Here is a 21,100-nt window from a genome sequence, read left to right on the forward strand (position 1 = left end):
TTAATTTGTTTTCTTAGGGTGTAGGCCAATAAGAGGTGATGGAAAGCTTTTGCAGACAGCCTACTGGCTTAGTGTGAAGCACTCTGGAGTAGGGAGTCAGACAAAGGAATATGCCACTTTTGTTTGAGTACGAGGGAAGTAAGGAGTGGATTTTCTTGTTATCCTGGGGCTGATTTATTTCTAAGGTAGTGAGTGGAGCTCTAAAGATTACTCACTGTATGTAGCCTTGAACCTATAGTAGCATTAGTGGATGGATCCCAAATGACACCCGTTTCCCTCACATAGTGCACTTATTTTGACCATTCCATAGATCTTTGGTCCATAGACCCCCAGTCCTTAACGCTTGCAAGCCTACCTATAACATGATGCAGCCACCACTGTGCTTGAAAATATGGAGAGCGGTACTCAATAATGTGTTGTATTGGATTTGTATTGTACCAAAAATGTATTGCTTTGGGGTTAGGGTTAGAATACTATAGTACAGTTTCAGAGGATACTACCAAATGTTTCGGCCCTACCGATCTACCCTCTGGCGTCTGCTCCCCTATTCCTTCATCAGTTTTTAAAATAGAATTTAGCCGTGATAGCGAGCGGGGATGCAGACCCAGTTCAGTCTTCTGTTATTACATTTGTACATTGGAGCAGCACACAGAGCGAGCAAAGTTGGTACATTGGCCTGATATAACCAAGAGCACAGGCCAATCTAAGTTCGCTGTCACGCTGCAGTGCCAGGAAGGAAAACCAGTATGGCGACAGGCATGCGTGCTTTACAGCAAAGAAAACGTCTCTAGCTCAAATGGTTAAGACAATATGATGGGATTTATCTGTTAATTGAATGATTAGAATATTCCACCCTGAAACCATATAATTGTATGGAATTGATTAGAATGTATAAAATTATAATCAATAAATGTGTAGTTCTAGTCAGAATTAGGGTCAAACAATATACAGTGCCTTGCGAAAGTATTCGGCCCCCTTGAACTTTGCGACCTATTGCCACATTTCAGGCTTCAAACATAAAGATATAAAACTGTATTTTTTTGTGAAGAATCAACAACAAGTGGGACACAATCATGAAGTGGAACGACATTTATTGGATATTTCAAACTTTAAAAAAAAATCAAAAACTGAAAAATTGGGCGTGCAAAATTATTCAGCCCCCTTAAGTTAATACTTTGTAGCGCCACCTTTTGCTGCGATTACATCTGTACGTCGCTTGGGGTATGTCTCTGTCAGTTTTGCACATCGAGAGACTGAAATTTTTTCCCATTCCTCCTTGCAAAACAGCTCGAGCTCATTGAGGTTGGATGGAGAGCATTTGTGAACAGCAGTTTTCAGTTCTTTCCACAGATTCTCGATTGGATTCAGGTCTGGACTTTGACTTGGCCATTCTAACACCTGGATATGTTTATTTTTGAACCATTCCATTGTAGATTTTGCTTTATGTTTTGGATCATTGTCTTGTTGGAAGACAAATCTCCGTCCCAGTCTCAGGTCTTTTGCAGACTCCATCAGGTTTTCTTCCAGAATGGTCCTGTATTTGGCTCCATCCATCTTCCCATCAATTTTAACCATCTTCCCTGTCCCTGCTGAAGAAAAGCATGCCCAAACCATGATGCTGCCACCACCATGTTTGACAGTGGGTATGGTGTGTTCAGGGTGATGAGCTGTGTTGCTTTCATGCCAAACATAACGTTTTGCATTGTTGCCAAAAAGTTCAATTTTGGTTTCATCTGACCAGAGCACCTTCTTCCACATGTTTGGTGTGTCTCCCAGGTGGCTTGTGGCAAACTTTAAACAACACTTTTTATGGATATCTTTAAGAAATGGCTTTCTTCTTGCCACTCTTCCATACAGGCCAGATTTGTGCAATATACGACTGATTGTTGTCCTATGGACAGAGTCTCCCACCTCAGCTGTAGATCTCTGCAGTTCATCCAGAGTGATCATGGGCCTCTTGGCTGCATCTCTGATCAGTCTTCTCCTTGTATGAGCTGAAAGTTTAGAGGGATGGCCAGGTCTTGGTAGATTTGCAGTGGTCTGATACTCCTTCCATTTCAATATTATCGCTTGCACAGTGCTCCTTGGGATGTTTAAAGCTTGGGAAATCTTTTTGTATCCAAATCCGGCTTTAAACTTCTTCACAACAGTATCTCGGACCTGCCTGGTGTGTTCCTTGTTCTTCATGATGCTCTCTGCACTTTTAACGGACCTCTGAGACTATCACAGTGCAGGTGCATTTATACGGAGACTTGATTACACACAGGTGGATTGTATTTATCATCATTAGTCATTTAGGTCAACATTGGATCATTCAGAGATCCTCACTGAACTTCTGGAGAGAGTTTGCTGCACTGAAAGTAAAGGGGCTGAATAATTTTGCACGCCCAATTTTTCAGTTTTTGATTTGTTAAAAAAGTTTGAAATATCCAATAAATGTCGTTCCACTTCATGATTGTGTCCCACTTGTTGTTGATTCTTCACAAAAAAATACAGTTTTATATCTTTATGTTTGAAGCCTGAAATGTGGCAAAAGGTCGCAAAGTTCAAGGGGGCCGAATACTTTCGCAAGGCACTGTAGCTAGTTTTTGTCTTTATGCTATTTTCAAGACAGACTGTCTGAGCAAACTTCGGCGCCGACCTGACTAGAGATTTGGGAGAGAACGGGGAGGGGTCTCAAGGTCTCCCTAATCTCTGTCGGCTGGGTAGTGAGACAGTATGTGCGTAGGATACCTTCTGTTAGTGTGAATGTGTGTGCGTACCAGGGCATTGTGTGCTAATGTTAGTGTGAATGTGTGTGTGTAGCTGGACATTGTGTGGTAATGTTAGTGTGAATGTGTGTGCGTAGCTGGACATTGTGTGCTAATGTTAGTGTGAATGTGTGTGCGTAGCTGGACAATGTGTGCTAATGTTAGTGTGAATGTGTGTGCGTAGCAGGACATTGTGTGCTAATGTTAGTGTGAATGTGTTTACGTATGGATGTGTGTGCGTGAGAAGCCAGTATAAAATTAATTGTTTTGTATTCTTGACTTTAGAACGTTCCCGTGAATGACTATTGTAGACTGGGCGTCTGTCTGTTTTCATTTCAATCAGTGTCTTACAAATCCTGATTTAGCAGACTGAGCAGTTTAATTGAATTGGTTTATAAACATTGAGAACATAATTCTCGTGACAATGACCCATACAACCGGAGCTACCTTATTAATACCTGGACGCTAATTATTGGTTTGATAACAAACAACGCCGTTCAGTCATGTTATCTAGCTAGCTAGCAGCCTGGTAACTTGATATTAGATCGAGGCAAATTTGATCGGCACTGGAAGAAAGGAAAAGGGTATTACCACTACGGACTTGACTGCAATGTGGGCCTCAGTTAATCTTTCAATCACCTACATTGGTATATGCTCCTAAAAACCAATGAGGAGATGGCACGTGGGTATATGCTCCTAAAAACAAATGAGGAGATGGGAGAGGCAGGACTTGCAGCGTGTTAAGCGTCACAAGTAGAACCAAGTTCTGTTTTAGCAGCTCGTTGATGCGTGCGAGCAGTGTGGGTACAATGATTGAAATGCATGTATTTGTACATTTATTTTGCTACACATGTGACGCGAGTGGTGTGGTCAGCATGTAATATAAGCCTAAACTATATAAAACAATCTATCTCTTTCTGGTGCTCCTTACACTCTGTTTGGTGCCCAACGTTGGGAACAGTGTGTGTATGTGCTTGTGGGAGAGAAAATGGTATGTGTGTTTATGTGAGAGGAGGAGACAGAGAGAGTGTGTGATGGAGGATGTGTGTTTTACAGCTGAAGAGTAAACATGGTTTCATGCAGTGTTTTCCCCATACTGCCACAATGACATGCAAATCATTATGCGTGTAGAAAACATTAGGAATGTGTGTTTCCATTCATTTTATTGTGGAGATGTAATAAGCTTTGTGTTATTTATTTTTCAGGTCACATTAGAGAAGGTGCTGGGGATCACAGCATTTGGGAACCGTGCTTTGGCCTGCGACCCTCGCTCCGGACTTGTGGCCTACCCAGCTGGGTGAGTGACCGTGGTGAACACCCGTTACACACCAAAACCACACCCAACATCTGCACCTAATTTGTGGAGAAATCCACAGAAATATGTGACAATGAATGTGTAGTAGTACAGGGAATACGTTGACTGTGTATGCCTAGTCCTGCACCTTGTTTAAATTCCCACATCTTGTCCTTCTGCTACTTGTTTAGTCAACTTCAATGCAATGTTTGTTGTTCTTTTTTCTGTTGTCTTTCCATGTCATTTCAGCAAGCCATGACACCCACCATATCAGATTATTTAAAAATTGTTTCTGTGGTTAGAATTCCTAAACATTATTTTGTTAAAATAACATTTGGTCTTTGAGAAATTAAGCTAATATTAATTACATTTATTGCATTTTAATTTATAGGATTCAGATAATATTCAGTAAATACAGTACCCAACATCTGATTTGGACCAAACTTCTTCCTACCAGTGGGTAAGAAATTATGAATACCCAAATAAATTCTGAAGCCACCCCATGCAAATCCCACCCCAACAACCAGTATAAGGTATCAGTTGTCTATGTTTGACAATTAGTAGGAAGCTGCGGCTTGGAGAATTGCTTCTCCAACTATGTAATGTATTCCCAGTGAATCTGCTGATGTTTTCTTTTCCTGTTAAGAGAAATAAATCCTTCACAGAGTTCAAGTAACAGACACATCTCAACATCAACTGTTCAGAGGAGACTGTGAGAATCAGGCCTTCATGGTCGAATTGCTGCAAAGAAACCACTACTAAAGGACACCGATAAGAAGAAGAGACTTGCTTGGGCCAAAAAACATGAGCAATGGACATTAGACCGGTGGAAATCTGTCCTTTGGTCTGATGAGTCCAAGTTTGAGATTTTTGGTTCCAACCGCTGTGTCTTTGTGAGATACAGAGTAGGTGAATGGATGATCTCTGCATGTGTGGTTCCCACCATGAAGCATGGAGGAGGAGGTGTGATGGTGAGGGGGAACTTAGTGACACTGTCAGAATTTATTTAGAATTCAAGGCACACTGAACCAGCATGGCTACCACAGAATTCTGCAGCGATATAACATCCCATCTGATTTGCGCTTAGTGGGACTATCATTTGTTTTTCAACAGGACAATGACCCACCACACCTCCAGGCTATGTAAGAGTTATTTGACCATGAAGGAGAATGATGGAGTGCTGCATCAGATGACCTGGCCCCCACAATCACCCGACCTCAACCAAATTGAGATGGTTTGGGATGAGGTAGACCGCAGAGTGAAGGAAAAGCAGCCAACAAGTGCTCAGCATATGTTGGAACTCCTTCAAGACTCTTGGAAAAGCATTCCAGGTGAAGCTGGTTGAGAGAATGCCAAGAATGTGCAAAGCTGTCATCAAGGCAAATGGTGGCTACTTTGAAGAATCTAAAATCTTAAATATATTTGATTTGTTTCACCCTTTTTGTTTTCTACATATGTGTTATTCCATAGTTTTGATGTCTTCACTATTATTCTACACTGTAGAAAACAGTCAAAATAAAGAAAAACCCTTGAATGAGTAGGTGTGTCCAAACTTCTGACTGGTACTGGATGTGCCTGTGCACAGCTTCACAAATTACATCTTGGCAAAAAGCTATTAATTAATTAAAGATGAACTGGTCTGGTCCCCATAGATGTATCCCTTTTTATGAGTAAAACATTAGGCTATATAGTAATGGTTCACTAGCTCTACCTGCTCATATTCTTCAGAATATGAGATTTTTCTGGATGCTAGTCTGATTGACTAGCATCCTGTCCAAGGGGGTGTACTTGTAGCCTACATCAAGCTGCTTTAGGCTGCAGAAACAGGAGATTGTCTATGCTAAGCCTTACTCTAGTCTGTCTGTAGTGTTGTTGTAGTAGTAAGTAGCCTTATATCATTGTGGGACTGTTCCATTCTACTGGCACATGATGTTATGAATCCTATGTGGTTTCATAACTGATAGGCCCCCAGGGCCGGCTGGTTTTATCACCAAGACGCGCATCCATACAGCACAGTCATATATGTGGGTATGGGGAAACTGGAATATCAGGATCCCAATTTGTTGAATGCTGAGTGTGTGACGAGGGAGGATATTTGTTTGATTTACAATGGCCTTGTTGTACAACTAGTTTCGTCTATGACGACTGAAGGATATCAGCATTTGCTGCAAATGTCTTAAATAACACCTTTACATACCCCTCTTTATTGTAAGAACATTTATGGCAGAACCTGAATGCAGCACACTTTAGGTCAATTTCCATTGTGCTATATATACAGTGCAACCTAGAATGATGGGTGCGTTCGTAAATTCACTCTGGCTATCTACTCCGATTTTGGAGCTCTCTCGTCTGAGTGTGTCAGAGCGCAGCATAACTGATAAATTTATGAACGCTCAACACCCGTTGAATATGGCCGCTGTCAGTAAACGCTGGCAAAAAAAGCGTAATTAAATTGTTGCCAGTGGTGGTACAGTTACAGTCACCAACGCTCTGGATAACATGCCCTAGCAGAGATGGAGCAAATGGCACTCCAGTGTGAATTTACGAACACACCCGATCCGATATGTGCGATTATTGAACAGGATAGTACTGTATGGGGTTTGAATGAATGTATGGCTGGGTCCTCTGAAGCAGCATCTGTCGTGTATTGGTTAATTTGGATCCTTTTGCCGAAGCAGCAGCTATTGTTCCTGGGATCCACACAAAAGCATAAAACGCGACGAGCAACAAAACACTGATGGACAACAACTGTCTCACGTTTAAATACAATGATTTACAAACAACACAACTAAAGATTGTGTGTGTCACAGTCCCTAATGTGCCATGAGATGTTTTATATTTTTTTTACATCAAATTTAGCTTTTTGCTTGAGAGATGCGATCATCGCTCCTTATAATACTGTGCATTGCCTTGCTGCAAATTTGTGTTGGACTTGGGGACTGTGAAGAGACCTCTGATGGCATGTCTAGTGATGTGGAATAAATGTCCTCAGTGAGAATTAAATGTCCTACTGCTGGATAAATCTAACATGCATGAATAGATGTGTGCCACAGACCCTCATCCTGACCGCACCGCACTGCAGCAAACTGGGTCAGTAGTAGCACTGTGTGTGTGTGTGTGTGTGGGGGGGGGGGGGGTTGCATGTGCGTATGTGTGAGGGGAATACTCCTTAGACCACTCTGCTCCGGAGAAGAGGAGTGGGCACTGCTCTGCCTCTGTGCTGCATTGCAGCTCTCTGCTGGAGGGTCTTACTGCAGCCTGAGCCTTTGTAACTGCAAGCTTGCAAATAAGCCTGCTGCAGAAGGATGCTGTAAAGACTTAAGGCAATGGATGGACAAAATAAGAAATGCAGAGGAGAATACAAAAATACAGCTCAAATGAATGCTTCGACTACTAAGAATAGCCTGAATCCTGAGGCAGTAAATATTTGGCTCCCATGGTTCACTTAGAAAAGAAAAGCTGCACACTCTCATGGCTACAATGCAATACATTTAATAGATTTGGACAGCTACAGTGTGCTGCCTTCAGGGTTTCAGCAGATTTAAGCAGCATAGCTGGCACAGAGCTCAGGGAAACACTAGTTCTCACCATCATTGTTAGCCACTTACTCTGGCCGTACTGGGCAGACAGGACAGGAAACTTGCAGTACGGGCAGATTAACAACGAGGTCATCCAGTCTGTCTCAGCATGAACAGAGGATGAGAAATAAGACAGTATCAGCATGGGGGAGGGGTAGGGTCTGGAGTGGACTGGCAGATTGGAGGGTGGTCTCTGTCTCTCCTCTCTTGGGTTGGAAGGAAACTGATATCCCCTCCTTGTTGACGCCACAGACCCTGCGGGGCTTTCTCATCTGAGAGGCTTGACCACCTGTCAGTCTGCTAAACCAACCCACCAGATGGCTGATAGGTGACTGATGATGATGATGGTAGAAACCGTGTGGCAATACTTTTACTCAGCCTACCATGAATTAGCCATAGGTATAGGCTCTTATTTTAACTTGTTTTTCAAATGATTTTTGAACGATGGCCTCTGAAATATACCGATAGGCCCAATGTAGACCGCACATTCTGAAGGAGCCTATGACTTAACCTGTCGGATAAGTAAATATTTTATTTATATTGCTGTGAAGTCAGAATAGTTTCACAAGATTATGTGCTTGCTACCATGTTGGACAGCAATAGTTTTATTGCTGTGAAAGTACAGAACCAGTCAAACGTTTGGACACACCTACTCATTCCAGGGTTTTTATTTATTTGTACTGTTTTCTATAGTGTAGAATAATAGTGAAGATATCAAAACTATGAAATAACACATATGGAACCATGTAGTAACCAAAAAAGTGTTAATCAAATCAAAATATATTTTAGATTCTTCAAAGTAGCCACCCTTTGCCTTGATGACAGCTTTGCACACTCTTGGCATTCTCTCAACCAGCTTTACCTGGAATGCTTTTCCAACCGTCTTGAAGGAGTTCCAACATATGCTGAGCACTTATTGGCTGCTTATCCTTCACTCTGCGGTCCAACTCAATCCAAACCATCTCAATTTCGTTGAGGTTGGGTGATTGTGGAGGCCAGGTCATCTGATGCAGCACTCCATCATTCTCCTTCTTGGCCATTGTCCTTTTGAAAAACAAATGATAGCCCCACTAAGGGCAAACCAGGTGGGATGGCGTATCACTGCAGACTGCTGTGGTAGACATGCTGGTTAAGTGTGCCTTGAATTCTAAATAAATCCTGACAGTGTCACCAGCAAAGTACCCCCACACCATCACACCTCCTCCATGCTTCACGGTGGGAACCACACATGCAGAGATCATCCATCCACCTACTCTGTATCTCACAAAGACACAGCTGTTGGAACCAAAAATCTCAAATTTGGACTCATCAGACCAAAGGACAGATTTACACTGGTCTACTGTCCATTGCTCAAGTCTCTTCTTCTTATTGGTGTCCTTTTAGTAGTGGTTTCTTTGCAGCAATTTGACCATGAAGGCCTTATTCATGCAGTCTCCTCTGGACAGTTGATGTTGAGATGTGTCTGTTATTTGAACTCTGTGAAGCATTTATTTGTGCTGCAATTTCTGAGTCTGGTAACTCTAATGACCTTATCCTCTGCAGTAGAGGTAACTCTGCGTCTTCCTTTCTTGTGGCGGTCCTCATCATAACGCTTGATGGTTTTTGTAATTGCACTTGAAGAGACTTTCTAAGTTCTTGAAATGTACCACGTTGACTGACCTTCATGTCTGTAATGATGGACTGTCTTTTCTCTTTGCTTATTTGAGCTGTTCTTGCCATAATAGGGACTTGGTCTTTTACCAAATAGGGCTATCTTCTGTATACCACCCCTACCTTGTCACAACATAACTCATTGGCTCAAATACATTAAGAAGGAAAGAAATTCCACTTTTAACAAGGCACACCTGTTAATTGAAATGCATTCCAGGTGACGACCTCATAAAGCTGGTTGAGAGAATGCCAAGAGTGTGCAAAGCTGTCATGAAGGCAAAGGGTGGCTACTTCGAAGAATTGCAAATATTAGATAATTTTGATTTGTTCAATCATTTTTTGTTACTGCATGATTCCATATGTGTTATTTCATAGTTTTAATGTCTTCGCTATTATGCTACAATGTAGAAAATAGTAAAATTACAGAAAAACCCTTGAATGAGTAGTTGTGTCCAAACTTTTGACTGGTACTGCATGTGTCCCAAATGGTACCCTATATGCTGTTTAGCTATTGATTAGGACACATAGTGCACTCCTTTTGACCAGAGATCTATATAGGGAATAGGGTGCCATTTGGGATACATTCAATGTCTGCAGAGTAGTGTTCTTTTCTAGTTGGGGAAAACATGCTTAGTCTGACGAAAGCATAAGACCTTTCGTAATGCTTAGCTTAATTGTAGTCATGTTACTGTAGTCATGCAATTTTGTCTACCAAGCACTCCAGCTTGCAAGGGAGAGAGTGCAGCACATATTCTTCAAGAGATACTGTGAATTTCTGATTCATGGCTTTGCTAATAAATAGCCAACTGTGTTTATTTGACTGTGCTTGCAGACACAGGATGAACAGCAGTGTCTGGGATAGACAAAACAGGATAGCAGTCGACAGTTTGTGCTGGCCTAGTACTGCAGTCTGCCCTGTGTGAAAGAGAACGTGTAGGATTATTTTGCCTGAGAGAGGACGCTCACCTTGATTACTCAGCCGTCCTCCTAAGGTCATTGATCTGAACCCTGTTTGTCAATCCCATCACATTCTCTATATAAATACATACTCCAATCCAATAATGATGTTATAGATAGATGGATAGATATGCTAGATACTAACGACTCAATAACTTTCTCGCTTCCCCTGTGAACCCCAGTGGATCTATGGAAGGCGGAAGTATATGGAGTGTTTGTGGTGAGATGAGTAATGGGATATTGAAACATGAGATCATTCCCCTCCCACCCCCGTGGCTCTGGCTGAAGTAATGCCACAGAGTGCTGAAGTAATGCCACAGAGTGCTGAAGTAATGCCACAGAGTGCTGAAGTAATGCCACAGAGTGCTGAAGTAATGCCACAGAGTGCTGAAGTAATGCCACAGAGTGCTGAAGTAATGCCACAGAGTGCTGAAGTAATGCCACAGAGTGCTGAAGTAATGCCACAGAGTGCTGAAGTAATGCCACAGAGTGCTGAAGTAATGCCAGAGTGCTGAAGTAATGCCACAGAGTGCTGAAGTAATGCCACAGAGTGCTGAAGTAATGCCACAGAGTGCTGAAGTAATGCCACAGAGTGCTGAAGTAATGCCACAGAGTGCTGAAGTAATGCCACAGAGTGCTGAAGTAATGCCACAGAGTGCTGAAGTAATGCCACAGAGTGCTGAAGTAATGCCACAGAGTGCTGAAGTAATGCCACAGAGTGCTGAAGTAATGCCACAGAGTGCTGAAGTAATGCCACAGAGTGCTGAAGTAATGCCACAGAGTGCTGAAGTAATGCCACAGAGTGCTGAAGTAATGCCACAGCCATGAGGCATTCCTTTACCGCTGACGAAGGCTTTTAAAGCACAAACCAGATGACCACCAAGGCATTGAAGGAATTGACATCGTAGTGCACTCACTCAGCAACATGCAGCTTCTTTTCTACCTATTGAATGAGATTTTTTTTATTTAAAAAAAGATTTTACCTTTGTTTAACTAGGCAAGTCAGTTAAGAACAAATTCTTATTTTCAATGACGGCCTAGGAACAGTGGGTTAACTGCCTGTTCAGGGGCAGAATGACAGATTTGTACCCTGTCAGCTCGGGGGTTTGAACTTGCAACCTTCAGGTTACTAGTCCAATGCTCCAACCACTAGGCTACCCTGCCGACCCAGATGACAGCACAGCAGATAGGGACAGGAGTTGTTCTGTGGTGGGGTCTCCCTCCCTCCAGCCCAGCTGGCCTGCATTTCCTGTCTTCCCACAAGTCCTCTGGCTGCTCTCTGAATATGACACCAGCAAGTAGGCAGCCTAAAACACGCTCCGGGAGCCTAGGTAATCAATCACTGACTGAGCTTGTGTCCCAAATAGCACCCGAATCTCTACATTATAGTGCACTACGTTAAAGGGCTCTGGTCAGAAGTAGTGTCCTGCAAAGGGAATAGGGTGCTATTTGGGGTGCATGCTGATTCTCTTTCTCTCTCTCGTTCTCTCTCACTGTTGTTTTATTTTTACACCGTGCCAGGCAGGAGAGCTGGCTGGCTGCTGGCCAGTTACCGTAACGTTCCCATTATTTATATACAACCTATGTGGCCGCAAGCAGAATCCCTTCCTGCTCCACACACAGCCATGGACCAGGGAGGGAAAGCCTCAAATCAAATCTTATTGGTCACATTCACATGGTTAGCAAGTGTTAATGTGAGTGTAGCGAAATGCTTGTGCTTCTAGTTCCAACAGTGCAGTAATATCTAACAAGTAGTGTAACAATTCCACAATAACTACCTTGTACACACAAATGTAAAGAGATGGAATAAGAATATGTACCTATAAATATATGGATGAGCGATGGCCGAGCTGCATAGGCAAGATGGAATAGATGGTTTAAAATACATTACTGTTGAAGTCGGAAGTTTACATACACTTAGGTTGGAGTCATTAAATCTCATTTTTCCACCACTCCACACATTTCTTGTTCACAAACTATGGTTTTGGCAAGTCAGTTAGGACATCTACTTTGTGCATGACACAAGTAATTTTTCCAACAATTGTTTACAGACAGATTATTTCACTTATAATTCACTGTGTCACAATTCCAGTGGGCCAGAAGATTACATACACTAAGTTGACAGTGCCTTTGACGGTGCCTTTAAACAGCTTGGAAAATTACAGAAAATTATATCATGGCTTTAGAAGCTTCTGATAGGCTAATTTACATAATTTGAGTCAATTGGAGGTACCTGTGGATGTATTTCAAGGCCTACCTTCAAACTCAGTGCTTCTTTGCTTGACATCATGGGAAAATCTAAAGAAATCAGAAAAGACCTCAGAAAAAAAATTGTAGACCTCCACAAGTCTGGTTCATCCTTGGGAACAATTTCCAAACGCCTGAAGGTACCAAGTTCTTCTGTACAAACAATAGTACGCAAGTATAAACACCATGGGACCACACAGCTGTCATAACTGCTCAGGAAGCAGACGCGTTCTGTCTCTTAGAGATGAACGTACTTTGATGCGAAAAGTGCAAATCAATTCCAGAACAACAGCAAAGGACCTTGTGAAGGTGCTGGAGGAAACAGGTACAAAAGTATCTATATCCACAGTAAAACGAGTCCTATATTGACATAACCCGAAAGGCCGCTCAACAAGGAAGAAGCCACTGCTCCAAAACCGCCATATAAAAAGCCAGACTACGGTTTGCAACTGCACATGGGGACAAAGATCGTACTTTTTGGAGAAATGTCCTCTGGTCTGATGAAAAACAATAGAACTGTTTGGCCATATTGACCATCATTATGTTTGTAGAAAAAGGGGGAAGCTTGCAAGCCGAAGAATACTATCCCAATCGTGAAGCACGAGGGTTGCAGCATCATGTTGTGGGGGTGCTTTGCTGCAGGGGGGACTGGTGCACTTCACAAAATAGATGGCATCACTAGGAAAGAAAATTATGTGGATATATTGAAGCAACATCTCAAGACATCAGTCAGGAAGTTCAAGCTTGGTCGCAAATGGGTCTTCCAAATGGACAATGACCCCAAGCATACTTCCAAAGTTGTGGCAAAATAGCTTAAGGACAATATAGTCAAGGTATTAGAGTAGCCATCACAAAGCCCTGACCTCAATCCCATAGAACATTTGTGGGCATAACTGAAAAAAGCGTGTGCGAGCAAGGAGGCCTACAAACCTGACTCAGTTACACCAGCTCTGTCAGGAGGAATGGGCCAAAATTCACCCAATTTATTGTGGGAAGCTTGTGGAAGGCTACCTGAAATGTTTGACCCAAGTTAAACAATTTAAAGACAATGCTATCAAACACTAATTGAGTGTATGTAAACTTCTGACCCACTGGGAATGTGATGAAAGAAATGAAAGCTGAAATTAATCATTCATTTTTTCATTATTCAGACATTTCACATTCTTAAAATAAAGTGGTGATCCTATCTGACCTAAGACAGGGAACTTTTACTCAGATTTAATGTCAGGAATTGTGAAAACTGAGTTTAAATGTTTTCTTTTGTGAACTTCCGACTTCAACTGTATATACATATGAGATGAGTAATGTAAGATATGTAAACATTATTTAAAGGGACTAGTGATCCATTTATTAAAGTGGCCAATGATTTGAGTCTGTATGTAGGCAGCAGCCTCTCTTTGTCAGTGATGGCTGTTTAACAGTCTGATGGCCTGGAGATAGAAGCTGTTTTTCAGTCTCTTGGTCCCAGCTTTGATGCAATTGTACTGACCTCACCTTTTGGATGGTAGCGGGGTGAACAGGCAGTGGCTCGGGTGGTTGTTGTCCCTGATAATCTTTTTTGGCTTTCCAGTGACATAGGGTGCTGTAGGTGTCCTGGAGGGCAGGTAGTTTGTTCCCGGTGATGTGTTGTGCAGACCGCACCACACTCTGGAGAGCCTTGCAGTTGAGGGCGGTGCAGTTGCCGTACCAGGTGGTGATACAGCCTGATAGGGTGCTCTCAATTGTGCATCTGTAAAAGCTTGAGGGTTTTAGGTGACAAGCCAAATTTGTTCAGCCTCCTGAGGTTGAAGAGGCACAGTTGCGCCTTCTTCACTGCATTGTCTGTGTGGGTGGACCATTTCAGTTTGTCCGTGATGTTTCCACCTTCTCCACTACTGTCCCGTCGATGTGGATAGGGGGGGTGCTCTCTCTGCTGTTTCCTGAAGTCCACGATCATCTCCTTTGTTTTGTTGACGTTGAGTGAAAAGTTGTTTTCCTGACACCACATTCCAAGTTCCCTCTCCTCCTCCCTGTATGATTGTCTCATCATTGTTGGTAATCAAGCCTACTACTGTTGTGTCGTCTGCAAACTTTATGATTGTGTTGGAGGCATGCATGGCCACGCAGTCGTGGTTGAACAGGGAGTACAGGAGGGGGCTGAGCACGCACCCTTGTGGGGCCCTGGTGTTGAGGATCAGCAAAGTGGAGGTGTTGTTTCCTACCTTCACCACCTGGGGGTGGCCCGTCAAAGTCCGAGACACAATTGCACAGGGCGGGGTTGTGACCCAGGGCCTCAAGCTTAACTTCTTATGGCTGGGGGGCAGTATTGAGTAGCTTGGATGAATAAGTTACCCAAACTAAACGGCATGCTCCTTAGTCTCAGTTGCAAATATATGCATATTACTATTAGTATTGGATAGAAAACACTCTAAAGTTTCCAAAACTGTAAAAATATTGTCTGTGAGTATAACAGAACTGATATGGCAGGCGAAACCCTGAGGAAAATCAAACCAAGAAGTGGCTTCTATTTTAAAAATTCCATGTTCCATAGCCTGCCTTTGCTCCATTTAAAGAGATATCAACCAGATTCTTTTTCCTATCGCTTCCTCAATGTGTCAACAGTCTTTAGACATAGTTTCAGGTTTTTATTTTGAAAATTGATCGAGAAAGATAACATTGCGTCATTGTATGGCCGTTTGCCAGCAGCGTTTTGTATGCGCAACAGAGTTTGGGCAGCCATTGCCTTTCCCTCTCCTCTCTTGATATTTTATCGATTATATATTTAAAAAACAACCTGAGGATTGATTATAAAAAACGTTTGACATGTTTCTGTGGGCATTACGGATACTATTTGGAATTTGTCCGCATTGTTGTGACCGCTCTTTCCTGTAGATTTCTGAACATAACACACCAAACAAACAGACATATTTTGGATATAAAAATAATCTTTATGGAACAAAAGGAACATTTATTGTGTAACTGGGAGTCTCGTGAGTGAAAACATCCGAAGATCATCAAAGGTAAACGATTAATTTGATTGCTTTTCTGATTTTCGGGACCAAGCTACTTGATGCTAGGTGTTCATAATGTTTTGTGGAGCGATCGATAAACTTACACAAATGCTTGGATTGCTTTCGATGTAAAGCATATTTTCAAAATCTGACACTGCAGGTGGATTAACAAAATGCTAAGCTGTGTTTTGCTATTATTGCACTTGTGATTTCATGAATATAAATATTTTTAGTAATATTATTTGAATGTGGCTCTATGCAATTCAGCGGTTGTTGATGAAAATTATCCAGTTAACGGGATGGCAGCAATAAGAAGTTAATGATGAGCTTGAAGGGTACTATGGTGTTGAATACAAAGCTGTAGTCAATGAACAGCATTCTTACATAGGTATTCCTCTTGTCCAGATTGGATATGGCAGTGTGATGGCGAATGCATCGTCTGTGGACCTGTTGGGGCTGTATGCAAACTGAAGTGGGTCTAGGTTGGCAGGTAAGGGGAAGGTGATATGATCCTTGATTAGTCTCTCAAAGCACCATGATGACAGAAGTGAGTGCTATGTGGCGATAGTCATTTAGTTCAGTTATCATTGCCTTCTACAGGAACAGTGGTGACCATCTTGGAGCACGTGGGGACAGCAGACTGGGATAGGGAGCGATTGAATATTTCCGTAAACACACCAGCCAGCTGTTCTGCGTGTGCTCTGAGGACGTGGCTTGGGCTGCCGTCTGGGCCAGCAGCCTTGTGAGGGTTAACACATTTAAATGTCTTAATCACATCGGCCACAGCGAAGTAGAGAGGGGGCCCGCAGTCCTTGGTAGCGGGCCGTGTTGGTGGCACTGTATTATCCTCAAAGCGCGCAAAGAAGGTGTTTAGTTTGTCTGGAAGCAAGACGTTGGTGTCCGTGACATGGCTAGTTTTCTTTTTGTAATCCGTAATTGCCTGTAGACCCCGCCACATACGTCTCGTGTCTGAGCCGTTGAATTGCAACTCCACTTTGTCCCTATACTGACATTTTGCTTGTTTGATTGCCTTGCGGAGGGAATAACTACACTGTTTATATTCGGCCATATTCCCAGACATCTTTCCATAGTTGAATGCGGTGGTTCGTGCTTTCAGTTTTGCGAAAATGTTGCCATCTATCCACTGTTTCTGGTTAGGGTACGTTCTAACACTCACAGTAGGTACAACATCTTCAATTCACTTCCTTATAAACTCACTCACCGAGTCAGCGTATAAATCGATGTTATTCTCGGAGGCTTCTCGGAACATTTCCAAGTCCGCATTATCAAAACAATCTTGAATCGTGGATTCCTATTGGTCAGACCAGCGTTGAATGGTTCTAGTCACGGGTACGTTCTGTTTGAGTTTCTGCCTATAGGACGGTAGTAGCAAAATGGAGTCGTGGTCAGATTTGCCGAAGGGAGGGCGGGGGAGGGCCTTGTATGCATCACGGAAGTTAGAGTAGCAGTGGTCCAGTGTATTGCCCGCGTGAGTGCTACAGTCAATGTGCTGATAGAATTTATGTAGCCTTGTTCTCAAATTAGCTTTGTTAAAATCCCCAGCTACAATAAATGCAGCCTCAATATGGTTTCCAGTTTACATAGAGTCCAGTGAAGTTTCCTTGAGGGCCGTCAAGGTATCTGCTTGGGGGAATATACAGTGGGGAGAACAAGTATTTGATACACTGCCGATTTTGCAGGTTTTCCTACTTACAAAGCATATAGAGGTCTGTCATTTTTATCATAGGTACACTTCAACTGTGAGAGACGGAATCTAAACAAAAATCCAGAAAATCACATTGTACGATTTTTAAGTAATTAATTTGCATTGAACTCATCAGTATGACAACAGCTTTCCCTCTCTCCTTTTATGGCAATTTTTTTTTACCTTACTGTTCCACTGAAAGTACTCTGGAAGAAAAACATTTTGCGTTTACAATTGTCTTACATAGGCCTACTTGCAGACCCCCTAAGACGATCTTTGTCAGCTGCTCTGTGGTAGTTAGGCTACTAGTAGCTTAGCAAACAGTAATATTGTGTGGCCACAGTACAGTTTCCCATGGTGCACCAGCTTCTTTTGTATTCCTTTCTGTCTGCACAATCTCAATGACGTCGTAGTGCCTTTGATTGTATCCCTTGTACACCTGGAGCACTTAAATTCAAAGGCTTTCTCAGCAGCTCTGATGATCACCCCAGTGCTTCGCCCTGATAAGTTGTCAGTGACTGAATATACAAGTCCTCTAAGTATCCTCTCATCTTCCCTGTTGCCATGTAATAGGATAAAAGGCCATCATTCTCTTTTAGTCTCTTTTTAGGAGGGTTACCCCACTGGGAGATGAAACAACAAATGGAAGTACCTTAAAAAGGCAACTCGGTTTTGCTTGGCCATGCAGCTCAGTGCTCATGCATTTACTTACTCCCACACATAGTGACTTTGTAACCGTGCTGTACGCTACTCTGATATTTAACCGAAAAAAAGTACAAAAGAGGGGTATTAAGTATTTATGTAACTTTATTTTAGTGCGGCTCATGGGTCATTCTTGGCTAGATGCTTGGTAAATAGGAATATCATGTTGTTGTTGTTGTCGTGACTCATTCCACACTTTCCACTGTAGCTTTATTGATGTTCACTGCTTACCTAACTTTTTTTTTTACTTACCTAACTTTTTTTTTAGCTAGAACTTTGCGGTATGAATTAGGAGTATACTGCTGAGCCTTGATTTTTGTAGTCATTCCCCTGAGTAGGCTTATGACTTCTGTAAGGCGATCAAAGAGGCGAAACAACCGTACAGAGACAAAGTGTAGTCACAATTCATTGGCGCGGACACGAGACGCATGTGGCAGGGACTTCAGATAAAGGGAAAACCAGCCATGTCGTTGAAACTGACGCCTCACTCACAGATAAGCTGAACACCACCTTTGCACCGCTTGGAGGAGAATAACACAGAGCCGCCGACGGAGGAATCTAACTTTCATTAAATCACGCATGCAATATAGCAAATTAAAGCTACATTAAAGCTACACTTGTTGTGAATGCAGCCAACATGTCAGATTTCAAAAAGGCTTTTCGACGAAAGCAAACAATGCTATTATCTGAGGATAGCACCTCTGTAACCAAAGAGAAGAAAAGCATATTTCAATCCTGCAGGCGCGACACAAAACGCAGAAATAAAAATATAATTCATGCCTTACCTTTGACGAGCTTCTTTTGTTGGCACTCCAATATGTCACATAAACATCACATATGGTCCTTAATTCCTTTTGATATATATCCAAAATGTCCATTTATTTGGCACGTTTGATCCAGAAAAACACCTGTTCCAACTTGCGCAACATGACTACAATATATCTCAGAAGTTACCTGTAAACTTTGCCAAAACATTTCAAACTACATTTGTAATACAACTTTAGGTATTTTTTTACGTAAATAATCTATAAAATTGAAGACGGGATGATCTGTGTTCAATACAGGAGGAAAACAAACTGTAGCTCGCTTTCTGGTCACGCGCTTCTATCTAACAGTACATTACAAGTGACCCTCGTTCTGAACAGGGCTACTTCTTCATTACACAAAGGAAAAACCTCAACCAATTTCTAAATGCTGGTGACATCCAGTGGAAGTGGTAGGAACTGCAAGAAGGTCCCTTAGAAATCTGGATTCCCAATGAAAACTCTATTGAAAAGAGAGTGACCTCAAAAAAGAAATCTGAATGGTTTGTCCTCGGGGTTTCGCCTGCTAAATACGTTCTATTATACTCACAGACATCATTCAAACAGTTCTAGAAAATTCTGAGTGTTTTCTATCAAAATCTACTAATGATATGCATATCTTATCTTCTGGGGATGAGTAGCAGGCAGTTGAATTTGGGCATGCATTTCATCCGGACGTGAAAATATTGCCCCCTGTCACCAATAAGTTAAGTACCCTGGCAGAGTGGTGCCGAGGACAAAACTGCTCCCTCTACGTCAACAAAACAAAGGAGATGATCGTGGACTACAGGAGACAGCAGAGGGAGTACGTCCCATCCACACCGAAGAGGTCGCAGTGGAGAGGGTTAAAAGCTTCAAGTTCCTCACCAAGGACCTGAAATGGTCCCACCACACTGACACCGTGGTGAAGAAGGCGCAACAGCACCTTAAACCTCAGGAGGCTGGAGAAATTTGGCATGGCCCTCACACTGTTGAACAGCCATCACATGCCGGCCACTGCCCAGTACTCTGCCTGGCACCTTAGACACTGTCTCTAGCCAGCGTCCGCCCGGTACTCTGCCCTTCATTCCAGACTCTGAAATTGCTGATTCTGATTTATTTTTTATATTTTGACTTTTTGAATTGTGTGTATATAGTTATTGTGTTGCTATATATCACTGCACCTGCGATAACATCTTGAAATGTGAGTACACCAATAAACCAATCGACTTTGATTTGATTGATTTGTTAGTCTAACCTCTCTTCTCCTCTCCCCTGCTTCTTCCCTACAGATGTGTGGTGGTGCTGCTGAACCCCAAGAAGAACAAACAGCATCACATCCTCAACAGCTCCAGGTGAGGGTCCGTCGTCATACTGTATGGCTGCTGCCTCCTGTTCGGTCAGTCACCCCCAGGCAGTCAAGGCACACTAGGGGAATGGATGGATCCAGACAGCTAGTCACTGTCACTTAGGCTTAAGGGTTCGTCCTCATACATAGCATACATACAAAAACAAAACTGCAACACTGAGGATTGTAACAGCCCTGCCATGACACTCGTGTCTCTTGATTTGGTGCATATATGTGGCTTAGAGTCATCATGTAGATGCCCTGTTATTAGGCCCTGTAAATACAGCCCATCTGGAGTCAATGCGAGGCAGGGAACTAACCTGGAGTGACTTGTCAAACACAACATGGCTTATGTAAAGACTGAAGACTGAGAGCACTGGACAGAGAGTCAGCAAACGACCAAAGGAGCACCACGGCTTCAAAGTCTCTGCCAACCCCTTTCATGTGTGGGGAAAAGCCAAAGTAGATGTGGTCACGTCAGTGTGACTGAGTAGCTGGCTCCATCCATTCTAACCGTAATATACCCAGAACGTTTTGTTTCATTATGCTCTCCTGGCTGGAGGCTAATATTTTTACTTTATACCCTCGTCGCCCTACTTTTACAGCTCATCACTCTACAAACAAATTATTACTGCGCCATGATTAGATTACAGTATATTAATAATGCCATGTGTGCATTTGCTTAGTACAGCATTTGATAAGATAAAAACTGCTTGGCTAGGCCTCAAATGTTTTTAGGACAGTTTAGCTAAGGAACAAATTGAGCGTCACAAATTGCACCCTATTCCCCAGTGGTGGAAAAAGTACCCAATTGTCATACTTTAGTAAAAGTAAAGATTAATATAAAATGGCTCAAGTAAAAGTGAAATTCACCCAGTAAAATACTACTTGAGTAAAAGTCTAAAAGTATTTGATTTTAAATGTACTTAAGTATCAAAAGTAAATGTAATTGCTAAAATATACAATAAGTATCAAAAGTATAAATAATTTCAAATTCCTTATATTAAGCAAAACATTTGCAGATAGCCAGGGGGACACTCCAACACTCAGACATCATTTACAAACAAAGTAAGTGTGTTTAGTGAGTCCGCCAGATC

The 21,100-nt window shown here is 42.3% G+C and overlaps 1 protein-coding gene across 3 annotated transcripts in view; it reads left to right on the forward strand.

The window, feature by feature from the left end:
- Positions 1-21,100, forward strand: part of LOC135507961 (mitogen-activated protein kinase-binding protein 1-like) — a 75,739-nt gene that overhangs the window by 12,936 nt on the left and 41,703 nt on the right. For all 3 annotated transcript variants that reach the window (XM_064927801.1, XM_064927803.1, XM_064927802.1), the window contains exons 2-3: positions 3,956-4,047; positions 19,948-20,010. In XM_064927801.1, the coding sequence (XP_064783873.1) occupies positions 3,956-4,047; positions 19,948-20,010 (155 nt within the window). The remainder of the gene's footprint in view (positions 1-3,955; positions 4,048-19,947; positions 20,011-21,100) is intronic.

Source organism: Oncorhynchus masou, chromosome 21 (genome assembly GCF_036934945.1).
Source record: "Oncorhynchus masou masou isolate Uvic2021 chromosome 21, UVic_Omas_1.1, whole genome shotgun sequence".
NCBI lineage: Eukaryota > Metazoa > Chordata > Actinopteri > Salmoniformes > Salmonidae > Oncorhynchus > Oncorhynchus masou.